Source organism: Penicillium expansum (genome assembly GCF_000769745.1).
Source record: "Penicillium expansum strain MD-8 chromosome Unknown contig284, whole genome shotgun sequence".
Lineage (NCBI taxonomy): Eukaryota > Fungi > Ascomycota > Eurotiomycetes > Eurotiales > Aspergillaceae > Penicillium > Penicillium expansum.
Genome location: NW_015971188.1, coordinates 315060 through 342653, shown reverse-complemented (window position 1 = coordinate 342653; position 27594 = coordinate 315060). Strand labels below are relative to the sequence as shown.

Below are 27594 nucleotides of genomic sequence, written 5' to 3'. Positions count from 1 at the left end.
GTTACATTATATTATTCCCCTTGCGTGATTTGATGTGAAGATTATTTATATAACCGTGAGATTGAATGCAATGTCTTTCCCTTCACTTCCAAGTATTTTATCCGGCACAGTAGTTCAATTCCCATTACAACTACAATTTGCTGACAAGCAATGCAATTCAGGGCAATGACGAAGAGCAAAAGAATAACATTGAAGTATCAACACCACGAACCCTTGACTGCGCAAACTGCAATTCCATAATCGGCATGGAAGATCCAATCGCCAAGGGATGGCGACTCTTGAAGGCCAACGTATCCCTGAATACAAATTCACTCAGTCGTGAGGCAGACATCGAAAAGTGGGAGGCCCACCCAACAGAAACAATCGTTGCCGCACAGTTACTTGAATTGATTGAGAGAGAAAGCGCCCGGAGATTCGTTGTGCATTGTGGTCAAAAGAGCGGCCTTGTGGTAGGTGATGTTCCATTTCACTCGGTTTCCTCTGCACTTGGGGCATTGCCGAGAATAAACTCTACAGGTGACACTGGCTAACGAATCTTCTACTTGGCAGCTTTGGGTCTTCAATCCAGATATGCGATACTCGAACTCCAGCGCAGGCCGTAGTATCATGGCTCAGCAAGCGATGAAGGTATTCTACCAAGAGTCTCCCGATGTGGATGAGCTGCTCCATCCGAAAATTGGGAATCCCTCGCCGTTGTCGGTGGAAGAGTTGGAGTTACCCTCTATGATATTCGAAGCAATGTCGCAAGCGTTGACTGGGAGCAATGAAATGCTCCCGCTCTCTGCTAGGAGGTTTAACGAGTGGAATGTTGGGCTTTTGAGTCGTTATAGGCGCGAGAAAGTATGAATTGTTTGTCTTTTGTGAGATACGAAGTAAGAAAGCCTACGACATGCACGCAGCAGATCCATGCTGATATTGCAAGCATATATTATTCGTTGTAATTCATTTCTTCTCAATCCGGGGTTGAGATTATCGTAGCTAAGTGTTATTTCAAATTTGAAGGCTTCCAGCGCCCCATCTAACCATCGAAGGGTGTCTCAAAGGGAGGCTCAGCCTGAGGTGTGAGACGAGCGATGTGTCGGCGCTGGCCATCCTCCCAGTCGAAAACGGCAGAGTGGCATACCACACGGTTCTGCGAAGGTCAGTGTCTTTTCTCATTGAAGAGAGAATAGGTTGTTGTATAACTTACATCCCAAACGACGACGGTACCAGCCTTCCAGCGAATACGCGCCTGAAGGTCCTGTGACAAGGCGATGTGGTCGTACAGGAACTTAAGGAGGTGATCTGATTCCTCTTTCTTGTATCCAACAATGTAACGGGTGACTATGCGACAAGAAAAATATCAGCTTTCCGAATCCCTCAACAACTGTGTTAATTCGGACTTACACTGAGGGTTCACGTAAAGTGCCTTCTCGCCAGTTACCGGGTGAGTTCGGACAATAGGGTGCTCCGATGTAATAGGGTCACGGCGGGCAATACCACCGCCATTCAAACTAGCATTAATCTGCTCGAGGCCAGAGTGTACCGCCTTCAATCCGTGGAGTCGTTCCCGGAAGCCAGGCGACAGACGCTTGTATGCCTGGACCATGTCGGCGAACAGGGTGTCACCACCTGTGGTGGGGCCGTCGAGCGCATACAAGAAAGTTGTGCCAGGGGGCTGCTTTTCGAAGGTGATATCAGAGTGCCATGTAATAGTATTGGTGCGCTGGTTTAGGAAGGTCTCGCCGGTGCGATCGTCAGCACCGCGGAAGACAAGGTGAATCTCTGGGAATCCCTTGGGAGCCCCCGAGGTCTGATGGATGTGGTGTCGTCCAAAGTAGCCGGCATAGTCGACAACCTCTTGAATCGGGCGGGATGCGAAATCTTGGTCGCGGAAGGCTGTTTATATTTGTTAGACTCATGCTTTGAAGACCGATCGAGATCAAAGAAATGTTTCCGACCACATACCAACAACCCGTCGCTGTGCAACATAGAGGGCCAATTGATCCTTGCCCTTGTCAGACAATTGGCTTAGTTGCACGCCGTGGATTTCAGAGCCAATAAAGGGGGTGATATCGTCCACCTCGACTTGGCCCTTGGGCAGCAGGTCTGGGAAAGAGGCGTCGGCATCTTTGCCGTGGTCGTAGTGCTCGAAAAGCTCCAGAGGAGGATATCTGGATGTCTATTAGATATGAAATTCATGGGGATGCGGGGCGGTAGCATACCTTTCCGTCTCGTTATCCCAGACAGGCAGATATTCGGGATAGGATACAGGAGGTACCTTCTCTGTGCCCTTAATCTCACGCTCCTTTTCGATCTTATATCCAATCAAGTTCTCCTTGTTGTGGCCGCCGTCTGACTTGAGAGGAAGCGAAACAGGAGGGGCCCGGAGGCCTACTGTCTCAGTGAGGGAGGGAGCCATGTTTTAGAATTGTGTTTAAGAAAGTGAGTATGTATATATTGCCTCTGTGGTAGATATATTCTGTCCGTATCTTGCCTCGTGGAGGGTTAAAACTGCTAATATATAATCATATCGGCACCATCAAACCGAGGACACGAATTACGCCATCATTGCGGGGGGTTACGGTCTCTGCAGGATGATATTATAACCGTCAAGTTTCCGTTATCGTTGCGAGCGAGCCGACGAGCCTGCGGGGTTAGGCGAGGGTACTTTGTATATTGTAGATTGGCGTAGTCATCTTATGCTATGTTGGTTGAGAATGACGTGATAGATAAATGGCATGCGTCCAGTAACAATCGCCGTTATTTGAGAAGATTAAAATTTTATTTCGACATCCAAGTGTTCGGATCTTCGTAAGTATGTTGTACGAGATGTTTGGTATCACCCACTATGGCGTGATAGACGACTCCCCTCGCGCAACATTGGAACAAAATTTCAGTATTTACTTTTGACTTCGGTTTTTTAACTAAAATGCTATATGCTATATCATGTTATATAACCGATCATCTATTCGTCAATGTTTTTAGGGGAAAATTGAACCAATGCCAAGACAGGATAGAGAGTATTCCGTACTCCACATTGTTAATTTAGTTAATATAATAGACATAGTTAATAGAACATAGACTACTCCGTACGGAGTACTTCCATACTCCGTACAATACTATGTCAAACTTTGTACTCCATCTATCCATGCAGATCTCCACAAAACAGGTTGTCTGCGTGACACCCCTGCTTGATTTAGCTCCGCCTACTCGTGGAGTCTAACGTCAGTCCCACTACACTTGCGTGATTTAGCCAAGCCAACACCTAACTAGACAACACCCGTCGGCTCTTCGTCTATTTTCAAATTGTCATCTTTAATGGCATGAAGTCTCTTATATCCGGAAACACTCCGATCTAAAACATCCACGGTCCCGCAGAAGGCGCCTCCAACTACCAGTCTAGGCTTTTTTAAGTCAACCTAGTCAGCTATATATCCACCGTTGAGACTATACTAGGTTACAATTGGGTCTCTCAATCATCTTTGCATAGCATACTCGGCAACTCCAAAACTTTCTGTTATCAATGTTGTGACTTTTACCTTCTCCCCTGGCCCACACGTGGAAAGGCCAAAGCGAGACATCTGTTAAATATGGCGTGATAAGTAAATTTTAATGTCAGCTTATTGCCTTCCAAGGCTTATATGAGTTAACGTTCATCCACCCAAGCAATGCTTCTTTTCTTCCATCCGTGATCTAAGTTCCGATCCCGATACTGCGAGATGACGGTTGAAGAAGCCAATAAAACGGCCTCCAATGCCGAGGGCCTTGACTCTAAGGTTGCCCCAAGAGTCTCATCTGCAGATTCTTCGTCTTCATCGACGTATGACGGTCCTCGAGCCAAGCAGACCGACGGTGCTTTCGATACGACTGAGGACCCACGGTTCTACAAGCCCATTCCTGAATATGAGGGTGCCCATCGCTGGGACCCGGAGTTTGAGTGGACAGAGGCAGAAGAGACAGCTGTTGTGAGAAAGGTATGAGTTACTGAGGCTCTCATATATTGTGCTCATAGTAATTAACCGGTCTAATAGATTGACTGGCGCATTTGCACATTTGCCTGTATGACTTTCTTTGCACTCCAGCTAGACCGTGGAAATGTCGTCCAGGCCACATCAGACAATATGCTGGGCGATCTTGGAATGACCACAAATGACTACAACACTGGCCAAACAATCTTCTACCTAACATTCCTCGTCGCTGAGCTGCCCTCCCAGCTCATCTCGAAATGGGTCGGCCCGGATCGCTGGATTCCCGTGCAAATGATATGCTGGAGTCTCATCGCCTCGTGCCAGGCATTTATCAAAAATAAGAGCGGATTCTTCGCGACCCGTGCTATGCTCGGTCTTCTCGAGGGTGGCTTTATTCCAGACACAATTCTCTTCCTGTCATTCTGGTACAAGTCTAAAGAGTTGCCTATCAGGCTCAGCTTCTTCTGGATGACATACGAAGTAACCGCAATTGTTAGCGCTTTCCTTGCTTTTGGCTTCCTCCACATTCGCCAATCTGATGGTACCGGTGGCTGGCGATACCTGTTTGCCCTGGAGGGTTTGATTACCGGTTTGATCGGTATCGCCGCTGCATTCTGGATGCCTGCCTCGCCAACCCAGACCGCCGGCCGGTTCCGCGGCAAGGATGGTTGGTTTACTGAACACGAAGAGAAAATCATGGTTAATCGTGTGCTGCGCGATGACCCTAGCAAGGGTTCCATGCACAATCGCCAGGCCGTTACTCCCAAGCTGCTCTGGCAGGCCCTCAAAGACTACGACATGTGGCTTATCTATCTGCTTGGTCTGACTTGGATGATCCCCAACACACCTGCTACGTCATACATCAGTCTGGAATTGAAGTCGCTCGGTTTCAGCACTTTCAACACGAACTTGCTCACTATCCCGGCCTATGTGATCTTCATCGTAAATCTACTATTGTGGACTTGGGTATCAGAGCGGTTCAATCAGCGACTTCTGCTTGGTGTTGGTGCTGAGCTTTGGGCTCTGATCTTATTGATCGCGTTGGAGACTATTTCTGAGGATGCCAGTCCTTGGGTGCGTTGGGTCCTGCTAATCATGTTGATTGGCATGCCTTACGTGCACGCTATTATTGTTGCAATTACATCCCGCAATGCAGGCTCTGTAAGGACGCGAACGGTTGCTACTGCTATCTACAACATGATGGTGCAGGCCAGTAGCATCATTGGTGGCAACGTGAGTCCTTGTTTCGGTTACCTAATGCGCTCAAGTTATCACAACTAACCACCACATCCAGATCTACCGCACCCAAGATAAGCCGTATTATCACACGGGTAATAAGGTTCTTATTGCTCTTTCGGTGTGGAGTATGGCGATATTCATCATTGCGAAGCTTTACTATGTGAGGCGTAACAAGTATGTTAACTCGTGGACTCTGATCGGTCGAATTGCTTTTGCTAACATTTACTTCTAGACAAAATGCCGCTATCTGGGACAAAATGTCTAGCGAAGAGCGATCGCGATACGTCGTTGAAAACAAAGATCTTGGAAACAAGAGGTATGTATTAGCACTTGTCTCTTGCTATGCGACTGAATGCTAATGACTGCGCTACAGACTTGATTTCCGATTTTTGCACTAGAGACACGACTATATTGTCTGGCACATATGTGATTGGATTATAGAGGCATTACCTAGACTAAAAAAACCCCCAGATAGAATAAAACAATGAGTTGAGCTCATTCGACGTTAATTTCATCAAAACCTTCGTCATCGAATTTTCAGAGCAGTAAAAGTCCATCAATATATCGAGGTATAGATAGAAGTTGCACTCTTACTCTCCAATCACATACTCACACCCTTCATTGCCAATCCAAACCTCATGAATTTTTCCAGCCGGAACATCAACCCTTTCTCCAACTCGAAATGTCTCCTTTATAACTTCCCCATTATGCAATTTAGCATTATCTTCAGGGTATGTAATTGTCAGAGATCCACGGCGGATAAGGTGTGTTGTCAGACCGCTATGTGAGTGCGGGGAATAATGGGCGTTGCTGATGGGCGAGGTCAGCATCAGTACACGCACTCACAGTCCAAAAGAAAGACCAAGTTGCTGCCGGTAATTCAATCGGGACTCCCATTTTGGGTGTATCAGCTCCACAAAAAACATCCCTGACGTACCTTCCATCTGTCCAGGTGAAGATATGTCGGAACCCCCACTCGCGGACGAGACGCTCGCTCTCAACGCGTGTGCCGGTTGGATAATTTTGCGTCATAATTATCTGGCTTATGAATTCCAGGGTCTCCTTCTTGTGGATGAAGTGAAATGTACTACAACATAATGGAAGTTGAAGCCTGACGTATACGTAGGTACCGGATAAATGCCAAGTTACGGATCATTTCCTTTTCTGTTTTAGGACTTGCCTCGTGCCGCCTTAATGAACCCGAGCGAATTACAGCCGTTTTGGCCTTAGTTTATTTAGCCTCAATCTGTAAAGATCCACCACACATAATGCTAACCCCAAAGGGTATCCCGGAACATGATTAACCCCAGAGAGCTTCATCACTTCGAGGTCTGTCTGATGTTGTCAATAGACCGGGCCATATTGGATGGCGAGATAATCAAATGGGAAGATTAATCTACAAAAGTACAAGATGCTGAGACTGGTGACCTGTTATATTGTGACTTGCTCTGTTTGGTTCGAGGAAAAGATCTAGAGTCATTCATACTTGTGTGGGCTGACATACTCTGTTTTGAGTAAAGGGCTATGTACCGCGTGGACACACCTGAACCCTATCCTATCTACCTACCCCGGATATGGATATGCATACGTATTCGCTCTAGTCTCCTGCCCAAAACATAAAGATAGAACACATCATAAACACTAGTTAGATCGATGCATTTGGTCAGCTCCACATCTATACCTAAATATTGGGTTAGCGAGCACCCGTTCGTCGGACAGTCATTAAGCGTCCGTTATTATACACTTTTTTGGCTTCGGGATGGCCGCTGTAGGGTAGATCTGATCCCGTATTGATATCTCAGCAGGTAACCAGCCTGCCCAGCTAAGCCTAAGCGCCCATGAAGCCTCACTGAAACAGCCTCAGGCTAGACTAGGAAATCCTGCGGGCCAGAGGAAGTCAAATTCATATCATAGCTGTATCCACGTGCGTATGTGCGGTAGAGTTAGTGTGGTTCGTGGATGCACTCTTTCATTCCAAGTAGATGTGGGTGATGTCATGGAATCTGGGAACTCCCACGTGGGGTCATCTACTACTTATTATGCACATATTGTATATGCAGGACAAAAATACTTGAAGCCCAATTTAACGTGAGTGACCATTCTGCCCAATCTAATAAAATCTTAGTGAATCGGCCCGATGGTAAACATAGCACTCGATTATATTTGTCAAGACTAGATCGACCGATGGAAGGAAAGCAAACATGTCGTATCTCATTATCAGAAAACGCTAAAGAAAGAGGAACAGAAACACCACAGCAGAAACAGAAACCTATTGCGCCTTTCGCCTGAGGTTTAACCGATGCCAAATAAGTGTGGGGTGTCAGTCTTCAAGTCATTCACGGGCCCTCCGTGTGCTCGGCCGTATTGGGTTCATTCTCGAAATCCAAGAAGGGGTCTCCATATGATTGGGAGAAGTAATGATGTGGGGCATTGGATCACATCTAGACAGCATGGGCATACATGACTGCACATAGCCTCTTTTCACATGATATATGTGCAACACATGAACTCAAGTCTATCATGCACATGGTGTGTGGCAGATGTGACAGTTCTTTCCTGGGATAACCCAAACTTCTTTCCCCTGCGCTTGGCAATTGGGGCATCGTACACCTGGCATCTATGGGATAGTTAGTATATCTTTATAAAAGTACCGGAAATACAACATCGATGATGAAGCGTAGGAGTATGAACCTTGGTGACGATGGTGGAGTTGGAGCACACCGGAGCAGCAGATTTGGAAGAGGAAGTCATGGTATTTTGGTAGGTATTTCGGCTAAGGAAGGACAGAGAAGGGTATGAATAGAGTTCTTTATCGAAGCCGGAGGATAGCGTTTAGGTTTTTCTCAAGTTGAAGTCTGAAGACAAGGTTATGGGAATGGGATGAGGAGGGGTCCTTATAAGGCCCGGAAAGCAAGGGAAGAAACCAAAGGAGTAGAATAGATCTAGTTCACACTGGCTAATCAGAGGCAAAGAAACGAATCACTGAAATTAAAAAAAAGAAATAATAAAAAAAAAAGAAACCAAAATAAAAAAAAACCTAAATTGTAATCTCAAAATTAATATCAAAACCTAGGAGGCCTCGGTAGTTCCCGCTCAGCTCAGTCACCCCTTTGTCTCCCCCAATGATATCAGCCAGTGAAAGTAGATGGATGTTCGTCCTGACAGCTTGGCTTTTCAATGCACAGGCATCAGAGCCAAAAGAAAATGAGCCAAAAACAGAGTCCTCACGACCCCTTTTTGTACGCCACTGGCCCACTAAAGCCAATCATAGCAACGTCCTCGGTACATCCCGAGGCCTCCGGGCCTTGTAAGTTCGTGATGTTTGCTTTCTCAGGCCCAAAGAATCAATGATTCAAGGGGAGCAGACAAAGAAATGCGTTTAGTCTGATCTGACTCGGAAAATTGCATCAATTCACCGATACTTGGAGAGAAAAAAAGGGGGAAGACTAGGATTGCAACTCTCAGCACATTTAAGAGTTGATGTATCAACCCCAGAACCCTACGGGATATCCAAGATAGGTCTAGTGCTCGGTCATTCTCGGCCGTGGTGGGGCTATAATTCGCTGATGGTATTCGACATGGGTCCCCTTCATTCCTCAAAAGACGATCCCGCCCGATCATTGGCTGCATCGCTGTGGCCCGTCTGTTCTAAGCCTGGCATATTATCGCCTCCGATGCATGCAAATTTCATGAACGTGACGCATGAACCCCTCCACCAGGACCTGTCAAATGACAAATACTTACAGAGTACTCCATACATGTGCATCTGAAGAACCACATCGAGCTTTGTGCGTGCATTCACCAACTACTCTATACAGGCCCTAATAATCCAAATGGGAGTACGGAGTACTCTGTACAGACGTAGACATCTCATATTATTGCGATCCTTGAGGCGACGTGTGATCATCTTTGGCCACAACTTTATCGGGGGATTTACCGGTCAACTTGACTTATCTGTTAGTCCCCACTAGCCATGTTGATCAATCTGATGCATATCGCTTGGCGCATGGATCGCTTCTAACACTATTCCTTTCAAGGTGATATTATCGTCTCGCTCTCACCGATCTTCCTCTACAACATACATGATATGAACCCCACGGTGGGGGGTTATGGCTCGCAGCATGCAAGAATCCTTTTGGTTCACCAACGCACTATCTGTACATAGGCTAAGGTGGCTCAAAGTTCAAGGCTGGACTGCTACCCCACGTTCTTACGCATGCCTTACCAATAATCCTCTTTTTTTTTAACGCCATTATACCCGTCGTGTTCCGTCTGATCCGTCATCGCTAATTCTTCTCTCTCTTCGAGGCCTCATGGTAAATACTCCCATAGCTAACCTAAATAAGTTTGGGGTGACTATTTAGATATCACTGAAGTCACAGATTGCGATAAGCAGATCTACCCTGGCATTATCTGGGAAACTATCATGTTAGACCCTGTGTTATACTCATGCACGGCATCGGTACGGTGCATATCATGCGGCTAATAATTAAATGTTTTCAAAAGTGATATATGACACAAGCACGACACTACAGCACGGAGTAGGGACCTTTATAGGCATCCACTTTAGATGCCAACGGAGCCGCCTAGCTAAAACAGGACATGATCTACTCCGAGTTCGGCCTTTATGCCTCTGTTTAGACACCCAAGTTGTTTCTAGTGACTGTTTTCTGCCAACGAGACTGTTATGTTTACGGCTCTACACAATGCAGCCTAAAATATTAAGAGTCTAAATGCCAACGTGCTATTGTTTGTGTAACGTCCTCGAATCAGACATGCACGCTGACTGGCATGATTGCATCTCACAATCGCGATCGCCAATCTGTAGCCTGTCACTTTTGGCCATATCGAAATGAGGTCGAAATGAGTTTTGTGATACACATGCCGAAGGACTTGTCACATTTGTCAAATGTCGGCATGCCTTTCTGCAACCTTTTTGTTCCTGGTGTTCCTAATGTGGAAGTGCGCTGTACGACATGCTGCCCAAACCCTGCCCAAAGACAAACGGCCGTTCTGGCGCTGTGTTTCATTGAATGGCATTCAGACTTGGTTTGTAAGATGTCGCAATTTTCCGCATACATTATGCTGACAATGCACACACCTCAACAACATCTTCTGGGTAGCTAAGAAAACTGCTTCACAATATTAACTAGCAATATACCCCCGGCATTGTCGCCGACGCATTCATGGAGATGAATCAGCCGGTAGCCTTCCCGCAGCCGGTCAAGTCGGATGCAAGCCCATGCAGCCAATGGATCCCGACCGATCTCATCGTCCTTGATCTTGATCCTAGAGAGAAGAAAACAGAATCGAGTCAGTGGCTTGTTTGTACTCTGTGCATAATGCTTGCATCTTCGAATGTGAAACGCATTATAGGGCAGTGTACATGATAGTGGAGGTGATACTGAGGAAAGCTACAGGTCGCCCTGCTAAGCCCAAGCCCAGTTAATGCATTCTGTTACCAAAGGGGAAGCCTGAAAGAAGCAAATACCCAGCCCAGTCGTCATGTTTGTGTGATGCGGGCCAGTGCATGCGTTCTTTACCTGGTATCACAATGCATGGTTTATGCCTGCATACTCGAAAACGAATTCATGTGACGGGATGGAGAACGGAAGCAAGGGGAAAGCTTGCGGGGCAAGGGAGAGGACAAAGCAAGAGGTAAAGTACTCGATACATCGATGTAAGCAAGGAATCGGAAAGGAAGACTAACCGTAGGAAACTCAACTCCTCAATTATCCCCGTCACGGTCGGGAATTCCAACTTCTGACCCTTGAAGTCCGGGTTCCGACCTGAAGAACTCTTCGTGTACCGCCTGTAGCTGCTCTTCTCTGTGTCGGAACTCGCGTCGTCCTGGTCCGGGGCAACATCGCCTTCTGGTTCTTCGACGTGCAGCTGACAGTTCACATAGGGTTTAAATCCCCTCTCGCTGTGGTCGCCCGGCGGCAGAGAGAGGTCCTGTGCGGCGTATATCTCGATTGAGAGGGTTAAGCTGCGGCGCTCGATAACATTGGTCGGAGAGTTTTTATCACTTCGGTACCCGGCGGGCTTCAGTCGCCAGCCGTGACTTCCGACAAACATTCCGTGATTGAGCATCATGCCCTTGTCAAGGTTCTGCCAGTTTAATGCTACTAGCTGAGCGCCACGCCGCCAGTAGAATGTTGGGTCAAAGTTTGACGAGGTGACTCGGAATGCGTACGGGTAGATACGCATCATGGATCTTCGGTTGTGCTCAAACAAGGCGTCACGATGGTTGACATGGGCTTCTCGCGCTGCTTTCTCCGAAAGCGAGAACACATGGAGAGGAACTTTGGCCTCTATTGATTAAATTAGCATCGCCTTCCTGGCCATATCTACAATGACGATGCATACCCGGTTGATCAAAATGGCTGAAATGATACGCGCGAGTATAAACAGCCATCTTGGCTAGAGCGTCCAGAATCTTTGATGGCTTCGGTGGTTGCTGCTCTGAGGACTTATCATCGGATTTCTGCGGCGTCAGAGCTTCTCCTTCCGATTTCTCACCCTCGGCGCTGGGTGGAACACATTTGCTCTTAATCAAGATCTTCTTCTTCAGATCAGCCAGCGAGGGAAGGTTTTCCCCACTCGGAGGAGCCTCCACGAGCAATCCTTTCCACGCCTCCAGCATGATGTCGACCATCGTCTGTTGCTGTTCAAGAGAGGCATGTACCTCGAGACTAATGACTAATGGGAGATCGCTGGCAACAAATGCACTGTCACGGATTGCATAGCAGATTTCACGGAATGTAGTGCCCTTGGTTAGGGTATGGCCATGCAGAACACGAGGCTCAATGGGAACAGGCATATGGCTCGTTGCGGTCTCTTCGTGGGATGGTCGCTGGGGCGACTTGACGGATTTGCGACGAAGTATACCGTTGAGTTTGGCTTCCAATTTGGACGCGACTGATCCTTTCTGTGCTTTAGTGGGTTTTTCCTGACCACTTTTCTTGGCCTTCGTCTTTTCTTTCAACTTGCTCCCAGTACTGCTGCCTTCTTCTGTCTCTGAATCACTGCTGCTACTGTCGCTGCTTTTCTCGTCGTCGCTTGAGTTTGGGGTGTCCAATTCTCCATCCCAGACATCAATCTCGACCGACCTGCAGCCGCGGAGGAGGACCTATTGGATTGTGAGTAAATCTTCCATTCTCGGTCCTACGAGATCATGACATCCATAGAGCGTAAATGGTATGACTGTTCTGCAACGTATCAACTCACATATACATAGGCACTAGCAGCAGCATCGCTGTACAGCTGATTACCCGTCAAATAAGTGTTGTGGCTCGACGAGATGAAATAATCCGAAATAGGTGCAGAAAGATCCAGGGCTTCTTCTAGTGCCATCGCAGATGAGTTCGCATCTTTCATGTAGGCACGAAAGGTATCCAGAGAAGCCAAAACGTCGGCGACAGGCTCAGGGGAAGTTGCGATTGTAGTGTCATGTTGCATTTCCTGGAGGAAATAGTTTGTAGTTGGAGCATATGCATTAACTGTCTTGTAGATCTCTTGGATATGATCGTCCAAAGATGGGTGGAATTTGTCCACGGTGTGTGTTGGTGTCTCGGGTGGCTCATGAAGTACTAGGTGTTTAGCACGGTCCACAAGAGCTTCGACTTTCTCCATTTTGCACAGGTATATTGTTAATGGGCTATTCTGTTCAGGGAGTATGCCGTGTAGGAGGTACAACCTTATGGATGTTGGGTCGTAAGTGGAGGGGTAGTCTTATTGGCAAAAGGTTGCCCCCCTTGTTTCAGAGGTTGTGTCAGGTATGTGTTTCTGAATTTAGATCATATAGGACACGAGTACAATGTATTCCAGGTAGAAATGACAATATGCCGTGGATGCGAGGAGAAAATCCTAATGTGACCCGTGCGTCCTAACTCCCCCCACTGCCAACGTGTGCCTCTGCCTATATCATTATCGATATACGAGCTGTGGCTTTTCACTTTTAACTGTTCAGAATTCATACATTTATCCTTCGCGCATAAATTCATTGGATTTATCCAGTACTATTCCGTTTCGCAGCTTCGCACAAAACATGTGAAACTATTAGATTAATATCAGGCCCATGAGTCAGAGGATAAAGAGCCTCTTGATTAGGATAATCATATTATGTTATTCCCTAAGCTTCTAAACCGCATTCCAGCTGATAAATCAAAGCCCCGCTGCCGAGATCTCCAGGTCTGTTCTCTATAAATACCTAGGTAGAAACACTCAACGGCTTGAAGCTCAACAATTTGGACACTCAATTCAAGTTCAAGTCTTAAGATATATAATCTACATACATTACACAATGACCGAATCCAAGATCCATTTCTTCGATCTCCTATCAGACCTACCCGGTACGGACCAGCCCTACAGTTAGATGACTCTACAAACAAACCACTGACTCAACCAGGACCTTCCAAGTCATGGTCTCCCTACACTCTCCGGACCAGAATGGTCCTTAACTTCAAGGGCATCCCCTACACACAAAGCTGGGTATCATACCCCGACATTGAGCCTTTCCTCAAAGCTCATGGTGTCACACCTGGCAAGGGAACACCTTATACAATGCCGGCAATTAGCCACAAGGGGTCAATAACGAGTAACCCGGACGGGGTGCTCATGGATTCTCAGCCGATCGCCGAGTACATCGATAAGCTGTACCCGTCGCCCCCGCTCTTCCCCTCCGGTGACGCAAGCTACTCGCTGTTCATCGCTGTGGAGAAGTTCAAAGACCTGATTTCACCGAGCTTCAGGTCGCTGATTGTTCCCAACGTTCCACCTAAACTGGATGAGCGTGGACGTGAGTACTTTATCCGGACGCGCTCTGCGGCTTTCGGAAAGCCACTTTCGGAGGTCAGGCCGACGGATGAGACAGAGTTGCTTGCTCTTTGGCAGCGTATCGAGAAGGAGGCGGAGATGCTGATTGAGATGCTGAAGGGCAAGGATGGAAAGAAGGGGCCATTTTTGGAGGGTGAGAGGGCTGGCTATGCGGATATTGTTCTCGCTTCGCTTTTGGCTTGGTTCCAGCGCTTTGACCAGGGTACCTTTGAGAAGATACTTGATCTTGGGGATGGGGAGTTCAAGGCGTTTTATGAAGCTTGTTTGCCCTGGCTTGAAGGGCAGGGGGAGGAGAAGGAGTGGCCGGTTTCCCAGTAAGTTATACTTTGAATTTGTCAGCGATAAAGATGGCCCGGGGGTGTTCGGGATACTCCGCGGCGAGACTAGATCTGAGACAAGTATCATTTGATATATAGCACAATCGAAAAACAAAATCAATGTAATAATACATCCCGGGTGCTCTAAAGAGCCCGGTCTATCCAATATCCAACAATATCGAGGCGGTTCTGGGCGCCTGCGACACAACCCCAACAAGAAAAGTACAATCGCTTCCATGTGTTCCACTCGAATTGACCTGAAAAGGCTTACAGACCACGCAGGAAATTCGACTCCTTGATGGCCTTCCGTCTGGCATCGCGTGCACTCTTGATAATCTCCGAGCGCTGCTCGAAGCCTTCGGTGGCATCGGCCATAGCATCCGCTGAGGGTGCGTCGCGGTTGTAGGGTGCGGGGGTGATATCGTGAGCGTGGTGATGAGCGGGGATCTTAGCGGCGAGGGGACCAGTACGGGCGGCCAGTTTCTTTTCGTAACGCTTTCGTTGCTTCTTGTTCAAGGCTGCGACAGGGTAAGCATCTTGAGAAGAACCGAAGATCCAGGAGATATCTTACTGCTTGGGTCAACACCGCCCTGCTTGGTCTTTGAGTCCTTGGCGGAATCCCCCAAAAGATTCCATAGCCAATCTGGGTACTCAGAATCCTCCTTAGCGAAGACATCCGGCTTGTTCTTGAAGTAGTTGAGTCCGTTCAGTTTGGTTCCAGCCGGGCAGCTGCTTGGTGGGCGCACGACGGTGGGTTTTGTGGAAGCTCCGGCGTTGGCATCAGTGTGGACGCCTTCGGGGGTGCTCAGAGGCTGAGAAACGCCGGGGGTAGCGGAGGAGATGGCGGACGGGGTTGTGAGGTCGCCAACCGTGGGTTGGCGGGGGGAGGGAGGAGAAGGAGTAGCAGCCACAGGAGGGTTGCTGCCACTGCTGTATGAGCGGAATTGGCTGCGAACCAGAGGCAGCTGGCGTGCGCATGCTGAAGCCGTCCGGATCACTGGCTGCTGGTTGAATCGGGACAGCATCGTTGTGCGGCAAGTTTTGCAGATCATTGTGGCAAGATGAATTAGAGAAAGACGGAGAATAGACTAGGCCGATATTATAAGGTTCAATAAAAGGCCCTGGACGAGAAGGAATCCCAATTGCGTTGAAGATGCAATAAGACACGCGCGCAGACAAAGCTGTCGCAGAAAACTGCGGCCATATTTGATGCCAAGACGGAGGTCGGTCACGTGATATACTAGTAGACATGGTGTATGGCATAGGAGAGCTTCAGTTCTTGCTACCAGGCTCTAGTTTTTGTCATAACAAATGCATATCCTCGCCATGGTGCAACTCCAGAAATTCCTTGTTCTGACCTCGTCATACAAACCAGTTGTGCTCAGAGGTGATATACGTGTCACATGATACAGCACATCTCCGCACCACATCCAGTCAACATCTCTGGATTAGTTCTTGACTACTAACTTTCTTTGAGAAACCACTCCAAATTTCAAGGATGAAATGGGAACTTTTTGTCAATTTGTATATCACAAGAAAGCGACATATATAAATGACTATGTACATCCAAATGGGAAAACGGCACAGGGACTGACCGAGAATGCTCGCGAGTAATGCAACTCCAATCAACATGTCAAACCAAAAAGCAAATAGTCAATCATTATACTGAAACACATGCCTCTAAAGGGCCATTGTTCCGGTGAGCAGGTATATTAGGAACAGGTGAGAAAAGCAAACAGAACATAACTGTGAAATCGGACCAACAGTATGAGGACCGCACTATGAAGACAGACCACTGATATCCAAGAAGTTGCAGATGTCCTGGCACGCATCCTTCAGACTCTTTTCTGTCTTCCACTGAAGTTCTTCCGTCGATCGGTCGACGACCGCAACGCAGGCTCCAACATCACCTTCGCGACGTGGCGCGGCACGCCGAGGAATGGGCTTCTCAATAACAGACTCCATGGTGCTGACCACATCCATGACGGAATTTCCCTTTCCAGTTCCAAGGTTGAATGTGCGGAAGTTCTCTGTCAGCTTACCTTCGTTGGCCGAACTGAGCGCGGCAATATGCCCACGAGCCAGATCACTGACGTGGATGAAGTCACGGACGGCAGTGCCATCCTCGGTTTCCCAATCTGTGCCAAACATTGCCAGCTCAGAATACTGGCCAGTCATTACTTTGACAACAACAGGAAGCAGGTTTGTTGGTGCCTGTCTTGGGTCTTCGCCCAAAAGACCGGAAGAATCACAGCCAACGGGGTTGAAATAGCGGAGTGCAACAATGGTCCATTCGGGGTCTGATGCGGCCAAGTCCGCAAGGATGGTTTCACACATCCACTTTGTGCGTCCGTACGGGTTGGTGATACCAGTACATCCAGGTTGGACGGATTGTTGTGAGCCTTCGTGATCTGTGTACAACTCTTCCTTGTGAACACAGAGTTCCTCCTTCAATGGAAGACCTGAGGTTGCGAGGGTTCCGTATACGGTGGCGGAAGACGAGAAGATGAAGGTCTTGATGCCAAAGTCTCCCAGTGTTGTGGCAAAGTCGACAAGCCCGCTGACATTGTTGGAGTAATATTTCAGTGGCTTCCGAATGCTCTCCTCCACGGCTTTATATGCTGCAAAGTGAATGACTCCGGCGATTCTCGACTTAGGTGTCCCCCACCGGGATGGGAGCTGATACTCCTCGAGCAGCGGCTGAAGGGCTTTGGTGTCGCGATAATCATGTGCGTGCAATCTCAGAGATGGCATCTTGGTGCCATTGTCCTCGTGATGCTTTTTGGCCAAGAGGCTGATACGATCGAAAACATTCTCGAATGCATTGCTAAGATTGTCGATCACAATGACGTTATAGTTGGCCTTGAGCAGCTCAAGCGTGGTGTGACTACCAATAAAGCCGAGTCCGCCAGTGACAAGAATGTGGCTTTGCAAAGGGAGTCTGCGCAACAAGTCATGGAGATTGTCGAATGGGTCTCCAGCCTCTGTTGCGGGTGTGTCCAGGGCGATAGGAGATTCCACTGGACTGCTTGCATCGGACCTCTGAGGGCTGTCCGATCTCGAGGAGGAAGATGATGTTGGCTCAATCATGGCGAGAAGTCAACAATAAATGACAGGTAAGTTATGCTACCACTGCAAACAAAGATAGAAAATGGTCTATGTTATTATATGACCACGACCGAGATATCCCCATTATTCGGTGGGCCCTTAACCAAGGTTTTATACAAAACAAGCGAGGTACCTGCGTTGCCTCACTCGGGTTCTCCGTTTGAGTTCATCTATTGTGCCATCCTTCCTTGGCGAATAAGGATCCAGCACAGTCCCCCCCCCCGGCAAAAATAGAAGAAAAAGAAACAAACAGAACAAGCATAAGCGGAATAAAAAAAGCACAAAGACGGCGTATGAGAGGGGTAGTAGGCATACCTGGAACAGAACGATCGGGCAAGATGCCCCTTGGTGGGCCAAACATGCGGCTGGGCCTTGGGGATATCATTCTGTCTGCCCTAAGTCCCTCTCTACCTGTACGTCAGGGTCTCAGCTCAAGCTAGTATGATAATGGAATAATGGAATTATTATTATTATTATTTCTTTTCTTTATATCTTTTTCTTTTTAATATTTTCTTTATATTTTTACATATTTTCTTTCTATTTTCAACGTCTCAGCCAAGACCCTTTCTGCATGTGTTGTATGGTCGAGCCCCATATCCATTTTTGGCCGGGACAGTTAGTCTTAGATGTTGACCAACGACTTCTTTCGATGTGTTTTTGTGTTTTTGTTTTTTTAGTTGGCCACCAGTGTTTGAAAAATTCTTGCTCATATGTAACCGGTAGTGCTCTCGAATCCACTTTCTTCATTTCGACTTTCTCTCTGTAACCAATATGTCTGACCCTGAAAAACACGTGAGCAAGCGGACATGTCTTAAGTCGAAGCGTTCTCGTTTCATCTTGGCAATTGTGGTTCTGATTGTGATTATTGTGGCCGTTGTTCCCTCCGTTGTCGTCACTACTCTCCGCAAGAAAAATAACATGGGTCCGAAAGCGAAGGTCTTCGTTCCACTCTACGTATATCCTGCTCCTGAGGCGTGGGCTCCGCTGGAAAATGTGTATGTTTCTAATCCTTTTTCGTCCCAATTTCCTTTCTCTCTCGGACTGCTTCCCATCCCTGCCAGTAGCCCACTACAGTCATTATGTCGCGCCGTTTGGGCATCGAATCATACTATCACATATCAAAATTAAAAGAAAAGAAAAGAAAAATACAGATGAAGAAAAACAGCTACTGAACGCCACAGGATATCTACCCACCCCGATGTCAACTTTACCGTGGTAATCAATCCTGGCAATGGTCCAGGACCTGACTCTCTCCCGGATGGCAATTACACCCGTGAGATCCCAAAGCTCACTGCTTACCCAAATGTGAGGCTTTTGGGTTATGTGTATACCTCATACGGGAAGCGCAACGTCTCTGCTGTCCGCGAGGATATCCAAACTTATGCGGACTGGCCGACTAATTCTTCCAACCCCAATCTGGCGGTTCGGGGAATTTTCTTCGATGAAACACCTCAGCAATACGATGCTCAAACCTTGACGTATTTGCAAGGTCTGACAGACTTTGTCAAAGACCTTAAGGATCTTGGCCCTGATCAGTTTGTAAGTTTTGCAATTCTTCCGCGACTATGTTTTTACTTTACAACTTATTCACTGCCCCATACCATACACCCCCTGTCTCGCATCATCGTCGGCCTATATTTTCGTTCCATTATTTCGTTTCATTCTGTTTTGCAATTTTACTTCGCCTGGTTTCCTATTCCATATCCCTTTTCAAAGCCACACTATGGCTTTATTGACTTTCATCCCAACACTGCATATTCCACCCCGGGCTGCATCACAATGGTTTCCCCTTCTGGGATACATAGGCGAAGTCCATTGAACTAACCAAATCTATTAGGTTGTCCATAATCCTGGCGCTATTCCCGATTCTCGGTACTTGGAAACAGCAGATTCAACCGTTGTGTTCGAAGCTGCCTACACTACTTTCCAGGAACGGCAAGGCGCCAAGCTGTTCGCCAATATCGCGGACAGCAATCGTACCCAACTTTGCGCTATCGTTCATTCTGTACCTGAAGTCGTCGAGGGCGAGGCCCTTCGCGGTCTGGTCAAGCAGGTGCGCAAGGTCGCGGATGAGGTGTACATCACCCATCTCAGCACAGACTATTATGCCTCCTTTGGGGCCAAATGGACTGAGTTCGTCGATCTGATGGCAGCTTAGGGGGTTGTATTTCTGTTTTAGATTACTTGCTTCAGTATATATGCACGGGCGAGGTAAATTGGGTCAAGCGCGTAAGTGCATATTCTTTTTGGTATAGCTAGCATGTATTCACTCATCTGGTTTAATGATTCTACGAGTTGGCTTCTAGATTACGTTTTAGTCCATCAGAGTTTTCATGATTTGCCGCATACGGAGTAGTCTGGAATGAAAAATTTGCTCTTTCGGCTTCTATCCTTTCAATGCACCATTGCAAGCCGTCTTTGTTAGAGGTGAGCTATACTTTTTAGGTGGAGGTGGATTCCACGGGTGGAGAATACGTGTATTGTGGTAATTTTCACTCGTTTTTTTCCTTTCCGTCTTTTTCCATGCCAAGAAATCTAGTAAGATACACTGATACATACCACTAAGCCACAAAGGTAATTTATTCCGACCACTAATGGAGGACCTGTCAATTGAACATGTGGCAAAGCAAAAGTATTGTTGGATCGCGGAGCATAGGGATATATCTCCGGCGAGTGGGTTATGTGCAGAGTAGTTGCAGGGCATCCGCTCGATACGATTTATAAAGTAAACGTGGCTCAACGCATGACTTGGTTCGACTAACGACGTGGAAATGCTCAGACACCTTCCTTTCTTGGGTCTCGATCCAGACCAGAGTCCTTTGCAATGTCTCTGAGTTACCGCCCATCCGATCGATCTATGAGAGCTGCAGGTAGCGTCCTGTAGGCCCACAGCTCATACCATCTCAAGGAAGGCTCGGGGAAACTCCCAAAATAAACCTGCAGGGTTGTCTCTCAACTATCTTGGCAGGGCATAACAGCGCCACCGTTTCAAGTAACGAACGGCATCATACTTTTTTCGCGGCCTGGGATCTACGCTCATCTGGAACATCTTGAGACAGACTCTAAATTATTATACTAACCCAATTCCTCAGCTAAAGCCTGTTCCAAGTCTCCGATAGTGTAAAGTGATCAAAGACTGAAACAGCAGCGTGGGACACGATGTATGTAAACAACAGACTTCGGGTATTACCATTATTCATTGGCGTTCGTCATCGCTATACATAGTAAATGTCCAAACTCGGTTTCCCGCAATACAACGCTGCATTGGAACAGGAGCAATGTACGGAGTAGTACTCCCTATGCATGTAGGTTAAACGGGGTACAACTGCAGCTGTGTCGAGTTACGAACTCGACATGTCCCATTCCAATGGGGTCATATTCCAGGAATCAGGCCAGCGTGGGATGTTGTTGTACCGAGATATGACACACACAGCGGGCAATTTCAATGAACATCTCATCCGTCCCCGTCCCCGTCTCGGTCCGTGGCACAATGGGAAATACCACAGTTGCGGGCGATATTCATGTTTTGCCTGGAGATTATTCTCTATGCTTATTCTGCCTTTGAAGAACCGGGTTCGTCCCTGGTAGCTCGCTGCAAGATACAGTTTGGGGAACCCACCCTATCCACGCCCTTGTTCTTCAGCTTATTACAGCTTATGCGTACTACAACATACATATCCGTAACTCAGTTCATACCCCTGATATTGAGCGCCGGTGGCGGAAGCCGCCACCTCGTGGCATGGCCGGATATTTCGGAAGGGATCTTCGATCTATCCCTTGGCTACAGTGTCTCTGGTAGCCGCCGGGGGGAAATAGACTAATACAGTAAGAGTATCGCCAATCATTCCTACCATAAATGACTGGTTCGACTCGGTAGGAACTCAAATAAATATATTTGACTACATACAGACTGTAACTAGTCGATCGCTGGGCGCTAACTGGCATAAGTGCCAAAGATCAGCGTTTGGGGAAAGTAACGAAAGATGCCAGGATGGATTTTGGCTGCACGATCGATCAGCTTTGAAAATGCATGGGTGGATACGTCTAAATCTGAACAAATGGCGAACGGTTCTCTGCGCGTGAATCAATGTTTGAGGTTCAGTTCGCATGATATTCGCCATGCAGCATTTTAAAATGCCACCATTTCAAACCGAGCATTCCAATCGAGGCCATTCACAACAATTTTGGTCGACCGCGGGTCGTAGATAGTTCGATCTTCAATGTTTCTCGCTTAGTGTGATCGTCAGATCGGGTCACCATTCTAAATGACCCACTATTCTCCCACTTCGGATGTTACTTTCCATCATAGGAACCATGGCCCGTGTTGCAGAGATTTGCACCGAGCGGAGTGAACATCAATGCAAACAAGTGGAGGAAACACATACATAGCCGCCGAGGAACCAAACCACCCATCGATGGGTTTGTGGTCAAGAACGGGGTATAGATCCGCCTGGAGAGCCACTCGGGTAGTCGATCTTAGCGCCTTTTCATCCCTTGGTTCCAAGGTTGAATTTTCTGACCACGCGAGGCGGGCAGGTCCCAAGGTTCGCTTGTTATTGGTAGGCGGGTATATTGCACGTGGCTATGCCGAAAGTAGACCTGCACAGAGAAAACCCACCCCTCCCCGAAAGTGATGGCGCATTTCTACTGGCTATTCTGATGGGAAGTGAGTATAGGGGCTGGAGACCAAAGTGCTTCTGTGTTCACCGGTCTTTCTATCGAGATCAACTGTGAGACATGCAAACTTTTTCATGCAATGAAACTAGGTGAACTATGATTAGTGTTGGGAAGAGAAGAGCCGCTAGACTTTGGACCATCCTTAACTTTCCCCCCTCCCCCCAAGTAGTATGAAACATAACACCATTTGGGAAAAATAGTACGACATACCTATCTTAGTAAGTAACACACAACACACTACGTGTGACTTCAGTTTCCAGCCCGGGGGGTTTATGCAAGGAGCTGACATTTGGGACTTATGATATGTCCATTATGGCAAACACCGTTTGAACGCACTCATGGCGGAAAATACACTCAGGGTCTGAGCAATTACCAGGGTACCTGACAAAAGATACGCAAAATACATATAAATAACAGGACGGACCTCTCTGTATGTAATTAAATCTTCAAACTTACTCCAAAAATACCTCAAACACATTGATCACGAAAGATTACCGGATGAACCCCACTTCCCCAAAGGGCCCGAAACGAACTTAACCGAACACTCCAATGTTCAGGTTGGATGAACTCTCGAACTTAACCAATCAGATCAGGTAAAAAGCTTCGATCTGCTGCTCCAATTCATCCACATGCCAAGGCTGCCAAGGCTGCCAAGACCAACATAACATCGTTTGTCACTGATCAAGTTTCCTTTAGGAAGTTCCATGGTCGCTCATTGCGCTAGAACTCCTGATTTTGTTTCATGAAGCCAATTAAGCACGGGAGAGTTTTATTAATTGCTATGTTCTACTCCAAAGCTACCTAGAAACAAAGAAGTAGTCTATAATTATAACTATGGTAGCAAAACACAGGGGGAAATGGACAAGGATTAAGTCCTATTACGTATTCGGTTGGACGTGTATCCGGGTATTTCAAAGCTTTAGCCAAGTAAACCATAAGCAATGCCTAACACCTTGTACGTAAAAAGAAAAATAATAGCTATTGACGGATGGCTGATCCGCCACAAAAGCCAGGCCTTTACACGAAGTGCAGTAGCCTCGCCAAATTTCGCCGTTGCGTCACGCCATCAACAAACCGGGCACACGGAAGACTCGGGGAATTGGCACATTCACTAGCGGCAGTAGTCAAAGCCATGGGGGCTATAGTGTATGCATAAAAAGCCGCTAAGATTAAGAGTATTTTGCGCCGACAATGGCGCTGGTGGTGGTTGCTCTGTGATGAGCTCATTATTTGGGCTGGAATTAGTGCCAGTGCCACCCAGTACCAATGTGAGCTCGTGACATGTGCGGTTGAAGTACGCTGCTTCGTCGGGCTAGATGGGTGAGCATAAGCCAAGTTCAACGCATACCCTGGGAAGGAAGCTGTCGGCGACTGTTGCAAGGCTCGCCGGCTCTAATTCGGGTAGAAAATGGCGATTTTGTGCTCGCATTGGGCTTAGTTATTGTGATGGGCGTGCTGTGTTCTCACCTTGGCGTTTTCGCTTTCGCTTCTTTGGACTTGCGAGTTGTTGTACCGTGGTCCTGTGTCGCATCGCCGTCTATTGAAGGCAATGGGAGCCGAAGGCGTGATTACGAGGGTGTTGATGAATTAGACACGGAGGAGAAGGTCTTGCAAAGTGTCAAATGCCGACAATGCTGAGTGCGTTCCGGGGATGTTTGATATCTGGGCATCATACACTGCGCAGCGACTCGCCTATTTACTTCTTCTTCTTCTTCTTCTTCTTCTTCTCTGCACCTGATACCAATGAATAAACAGCGCTTAAATACTATGAAAGGAAAGAAGTCATGATGGTACCGAGAATATCACGTCTTATTACTTATACATGCAATGTCAACTCTTGATTAGAGATGATGCGCTCGCTCCAAGCACAAAACCCCGATCAAGGGCAGTATTCAACCCAATTATCCAAGTCCATGTTTTTGATTACGGTTGAAAAGTTGCCAGAGCTGTTGGCAGTACAAGCAGATTTCGCCTGGGCGGTCGTCACAGAATTGTTGTTGTTGGTAGAGTCGCCCTTGGGGTACTCGATGTGGAAGACAGGCTTGTCCGCCTCAATGAAGGACGCATAGGTATCACACTCGTCGAACTCAGCACACTGCTCATTGACACACCACTGCATGTTCTTAATGACAGAATCAATGATATCCCCGCCATTCTTCAATCCAACTGAGAGACCACGGCTATGAGACTGGGAAGCAAGCCAGTTCACGTAGTCGATAGCCCCAGCCTTAGTGAGATCAAGACCGTTCGGGTTGTCATACCCATCGATGTTGTCAGGATCGACGCCGTCGCACCCCTTGGTCACAGCGATATCGAGACGCGTCTGCATGATTTTGCGCACGTTGGGGGACGTAACGTTCAGCCATTTCTCGCCGGGCCATCCGTCGAGATCCTTGCCCTTATCTGCGTCCTTGAAGTCGCCGGCGTCAGCGCGCCAGTCCTCGAATGAGCCGGCAGAGAAGTAGCAGATCACTTTGCGGCCCATTTTCTGGAGATCTGAGATGACGGTTTTGTTGTTGTCGAAAAGATCAATGTCGTAGATTGGTGCGTCCACTGAGGTGGAAATCGGTGCGCCATCGTTGGACTTCAGTATAATCTGCCACTTGGTGCCAACAGCTGGCTGCCATTTCACGGTTGTATTTGTTGGTGTTGTCGTGTTTGTTGTTCCGGAACCGCCGGAACCAGTGCCATTATTGTCGTTATCATTGTCATCATCTCCACTCTCTTTGAGGCCAATCCCCAGTCCGGCACCTAGACCGACACCCAGAGCAACGATGACAAGAGCGACTGTTCCAAAGATTAGAACCTTCTTCTTGGTCGACCAAGCCCACCAGCCCGTCTTGGATGAGAGTCCACCCATTAGGGTAGATTTTGAAGTGAGAGAGGAAACGATGGGGCAGTTTAGATGTCTGTGTGTGATGTGGCCCAGCGTGGTAACCCAAAATGGTGGGGTATTTGTATTTAATGAAAGAGTATGGGGTAGCCCAAGGGAAAGAGAAAAGAAAAAGAGGGACGGATTGATCAGCAGGCACTAAGGGAGATAGGCATCTTTAAGCTCAAAATCAAGGGCCCAGAACGCAGGTCGGGGGGCTGAGATTTAGGGCAAAACCTGGATGTCACCCTGGAAAAAGCAAAGCTCAGCCTTAGATCCAGAAAATGACAGTCCCTGAAAATACTTGAAACGGGTACTCCGTAGGTGATCAAAAATTGGTACATATATTTGTGTTGGAATTATGTACTCCATAGGAAATGAGGATGCCTAGAAAGCTGAGGCTAAATAAAATAAGGTGGTGGAACCTGGCTGATCTACTAATTTGATTATCTTGGCCGATCTTGATAGTTATATTAGTTATCTACTGTGTTGTAGTAGAACTATATTTGGTTAATATTTGGGGGAACCAGTACGGAGTAACCAGAAAACGAAAGTGAGAATGACAAGCCACAGGGACTCAGGGGTTTGTCAAATTGCCAAGATAAAAATTTGAGAAACAAAGCCACCGAAATAGAAGGAAAAACTTTTCTTTTTCTGTCGGTTTGCCAAGCACTACACTGTACTCCGTGCTCCGTACAACATACTTGCTACTCCATACACTGGATTGAGAGCTAGTGGAGCTATTTCAACATATCTTTTTTTATAAAATAAATCAGAGTGGACAAGAGTCAGGACTTCAATAATACAACATACATGTCAGGGTATGCGCTGGCAAGATCTCGAATCACAAAAACGGGGGTATGGTATTGTTGTATTATAATTTTGTAATTACCATGAAACCAGAAATAAATACAGTTTTTGTAAATATCAACGGTATTCTGCAGACCCTAACTAAATGGCCTAAATCAATTGGAAATGCTGATGACCGGTCACATTAAAAATCATCTGCTGGCTTGTCTATCCCTGGTCAAAGACAAGGATACCCATCATCTGATGCCTTAAAATCCTTTTTGGATGACGCTTATGTGCAGAGCCAGTTTAATAATGACATTTTAGATTTGAAATACTTGCACATGTACCTTTCAATATCACTACGACGGAGTACTCCGTACTGTTACTATTACTGTCATTTCGCTCTTCTGTGTTTCGAATTGAACGCTTTCTGTTCCTAGATGACCCGCTCTCTCCACAGTCCTGAGGGCTAATATCCCGACGCTAAAATAGACTACCAGAGAGAAAGCCAAACCCGATGGCGCTAGTCTTAGATAACCCAATCGCCTGATTCTTCCCTTGACGCAAATCTCCTGCACGCCACACCCGCTAACCGAAACAGGTCCACAGGAGTGGGCAATTACAAATCTGACTCTATACGAAATCATTAGTCTCGGCTTAGTCTCGGTTTTTTTTTTCTCCCGAGAATTTGAAGAGCTCGAGCCCATGCCAAGATCTCGCTTCAGTACTTCCAAGCTTCACTGTTTGACAAGTCACCTTATACTAGGCCCCTTTGACTCTTGATTCAGAGTGTCTCGCTTAGCATGCACGCCAAGGGGGTTTTTCTTCTAGCTCATTCCGTGGTTTCGTAATATTTGCAGTCGGTACCCGCCGCTACTAGGAATGGTAAGAAAGAAAAGAGAGAGAAAAAAAGGAGCGACAGTAGCTGTGGCAGTCAGAGTAAGCTCTAAAATCCAAACTTAAACCGAGTTGCAGGCTTACATGACATACATTCTACATGACTGTCAGGTACAATTTAATATACGGAGTAGGGCGCATTGAATTCGAGACCGGGTGGCTTTAATGCCGAGGAAACTATTCTAGCGGATATCGCCGAAATGGTGCCATCCTATGCCGGCGATTTCAAATTTAGCGCTGAGCCTCCTTGTTTATGACTCGACTGAGCTGTTTGGTGCAGTAGCGGTTTGATGCAATAGCTGCATGAAACTCCATCGTATACCCCATACATGCTTCCCCGCTGTAGGTCTGGACCCAGATTCGTGACTAAATTAGATTACCCTATGCACCCTGCAGGTAGACTACATGGGAATATGTACCTGTATTTCAGATATTAACAGCAGCCAATACTTGCATTTGCGCTACATCCATCGGCTTTTGGCTTCCGAGACATAATCATTATTTACCGAATTACTTGGCTCAAGATACATTACCCAGATGGCGGTCATCGGGTGGGCGAGATGAGTAGCGTGGTGATGGCGCATGGTAGGATGTTGAGAGACAAGTTAAGCCCCAAACTCGCTGTCTAGACTGTTCTTCTGCTTTTAGCCTCGTCCGTACGGGGTAGACGGAATCGACATGCTAGTGTTTGTTTTCGCAACGATTGATTGGCTTTGGATGGCTTGGTATCATCGGTAGAAATCCCATTATTCTGCTTCTGGTTACATGACTCGATGTACAGGACGTGTGGAAATGATTGTCCGCCGCCTTGTGCCGGATCTGTCGGATGATGGCGTCCCTTGGCTCGTACAACGCTATGGACATTGTCACTTTGGACCTGCAGCGCGAAATTTCTGACAGAATG

At 47.2% G+C, this 27594-nt stretch overlaps 11 protein-coding genes across 11 annotated transcripts; 4 read left to right on the top strand and 7 right to left on the bottom strand.

Annotated features, from left to right (window-relative positions):
- Nucleotides 1-245: 245 nt before the first annotated feature.
- Nucleotides 246-846, top strand: PEX2_086120 (Ubiquitin-conjugating enzyme E2C-binding protein; the record flags this gene model as incomplete). Its single annotated transcript, XM_016745882.1, has 2 exons — nt 246-449; nt 517-846. The coding sequence occupies 2 exons, from the start codon at nt 246-248 to the stop codon at nt 844-846; spliced, it is 534 nt and encodes a 177-aa protein (XP_016602329.1).
- Nucleotides 847-1018: 172 nt separating this feature from the next.
- Nucleotides 1019-2401, bottom strand: PEX2_086110 (TauD/TfdA dioxygenase family protein; the record flags this gene model as incomplete). The annotated part of the gene is made up of 5 exons (XM_016745881.1): nt 1019-1132; nt 1190-1323; nt 1387-1878; nt 1948-2153; nt 2205-2401. The coding sequence occupies 5 exons, from the start codon at nt 2399-2401 to the stop codon at nt 1019-1021; spliced, it is 1143 nt and encodes a 380-aa protein (XP_016602328.1).
- A 1300-nt stretch (nt 2402-3701) lies between these two features.
- PEX2_086100 (putative transporter) lies at nt 3702-5587 on the top strand (the record flags this gene model as incomplete). The annotated part of the gene is made up of 5 exons (XM_016745880.1): nt 3702-3956; nt 4014-5183; nt 5245-5363; nt 5422-5505; nt 5563-5587. 5 exons carry the CDS (start codon nt 3702-3704, stop codon nt 5585-5587), a joined length of 1653 nt encoding a protein of 550 aa, XP_016602327.1.
- A 192-nt stretch (nt 5588-5779) lies between these two features.
- Nucleotides 5780-6221, bottom strand: PEX2_086090 (uncharacterized protein; the record flags this gene model as incomplete). The annotated part of the gene is made up of 2 exons (XM_016745879.1): nt 5780-5999; nt 6127-6221. The coding sequence occupies 2 exons, from the start codon at nt 6219-6221 to the stop codon at nt 5780-5782; spliced, it is 315 nt and encodes a 104-aa protein (XP_016602326.1).
- A 1486-nt stretch (nt 6222-7707) lies between these two features.
- Nucleotides 7708-7940, bottom strand: PEX2_086080 (uncharacterized protein; the record flags this gene model as incomplete). Its single annotated transcript, XM_016745878.1, has 2 exons — nt 7708-7806; nt 7881-7940. 2 exons carry the CDS (start codon nt 7938-7940, stop codon nt 7708-7710), a joined length of 159 nt encoding a protein of 52 aa, XP_016602325.1.
- Nucleotides 7941-10312: 2372 nt separating this feature from the next.
- PEX2_086070 (putative phosphoinositide-specific phospholipase C) lies at nt 10313-12824 on the bottom strand (the record flags this gene model as incomplete). Its single annotated transcript, XM_016745877.1, has 4 exons — nt 10313-10478; nt 10900-11503; nt 11559-12321; nt 12420-12824. 4 exons carry the CDS (start codon nt 12822-12824, stop codon nt 10313-10315), a joined length of 1938 nt encoding a protein of 645 aa, XP_016602324.1.
- Nucleotides 12825-13494: 670 nt separating this feature from the next.
- On the top strand, nt 13495-14345 carry PEX2_086060 (glutathione S-transferase family protein; the record flags this gene model as incomplete). The annotated part of the gene is made up of 2 exons (XM_016745876.1): nt 13495-13543; nt 13600-14345. The coding sequence occupies 2 exons, from the start codon at nt 13495-13497 to the stop codon at nt 14343-14345; spliced, it is 795 nt and encodes a 264-aa protein (XP_016602323.1).
- Nucleotides 14346-14611: 266 nt separating this feature from the next.
- On the bottom strand, nt 14612-15396 carry PEX2_086050 (mitochondrial 54S ribosomal protein mL54; the record flags this gene model as incomplete). The annotated part of the gene is made up of 2 exons (XM_016745875.1): nt 14612-14862; nt 14916-15396. The coding sequence occupies 2 exons, from the start codon at nt 15394-15396 to the stop codon at nt 14612-14614; spliced, it is 732 nt and encodes a 243-aa protein (XP_016602322.1).
- Nucleotides 15397-16123: 727 nt separating this feature from the next.
- PEX2_086040 (NAD-dependent epimerase/dehydratase family protein) lies at nt 16124-17434 on the bottom strand (the record flags this gene model as incomplete). The annotated part of the gene is made up of 1 exon (XM_016745874.1): nt 16124-17434. One exon carries the CDS (start codon nt 17432-17434, stop codon nt 16124-16126), a length of 1311 nt encoding a protein of 436 aa, XP_016602321.1.
- Nucleotides 17435-18223: 789 nt separating this feature from the next.
- On the top strand, nt 18224-19610 carry PEX2_086030 (spherulation-specific family 4 protein; the record flags this gene model as incomplete). The annotated part of the gene is made up of 3 exons (XM_016745873.1): nt 18224-18447; nt 18634-18991; nt 19290-19610. 3 exons carry the CDS (start codon nt 18224-18226, stop codon nt 19608-19610), a joined length of 903 nt encoding a protein of 300 aa, XP_016602320.1.
- A 4398-nt stretch (nt 19611-24008) lies between these two features.
- PEX2_086020 (endo alpha-1,4 polygalactosaminidase) lies at nt 24009-24989 on the bottom strand (the record flags this gene model as incomplete). Its single annotated transcript, XM_016745872.1, has 1 exon — nt 24009-24989. One exon carries the CDS (start codon nt 24987-24989, stop codon nt 24009-24011), a length of 981 nt encoding a protein of 326 aa, XP_016602319.1.
- Between the last annotated feature and the right edge of the window lie 2605 nt (nt 24990-27594).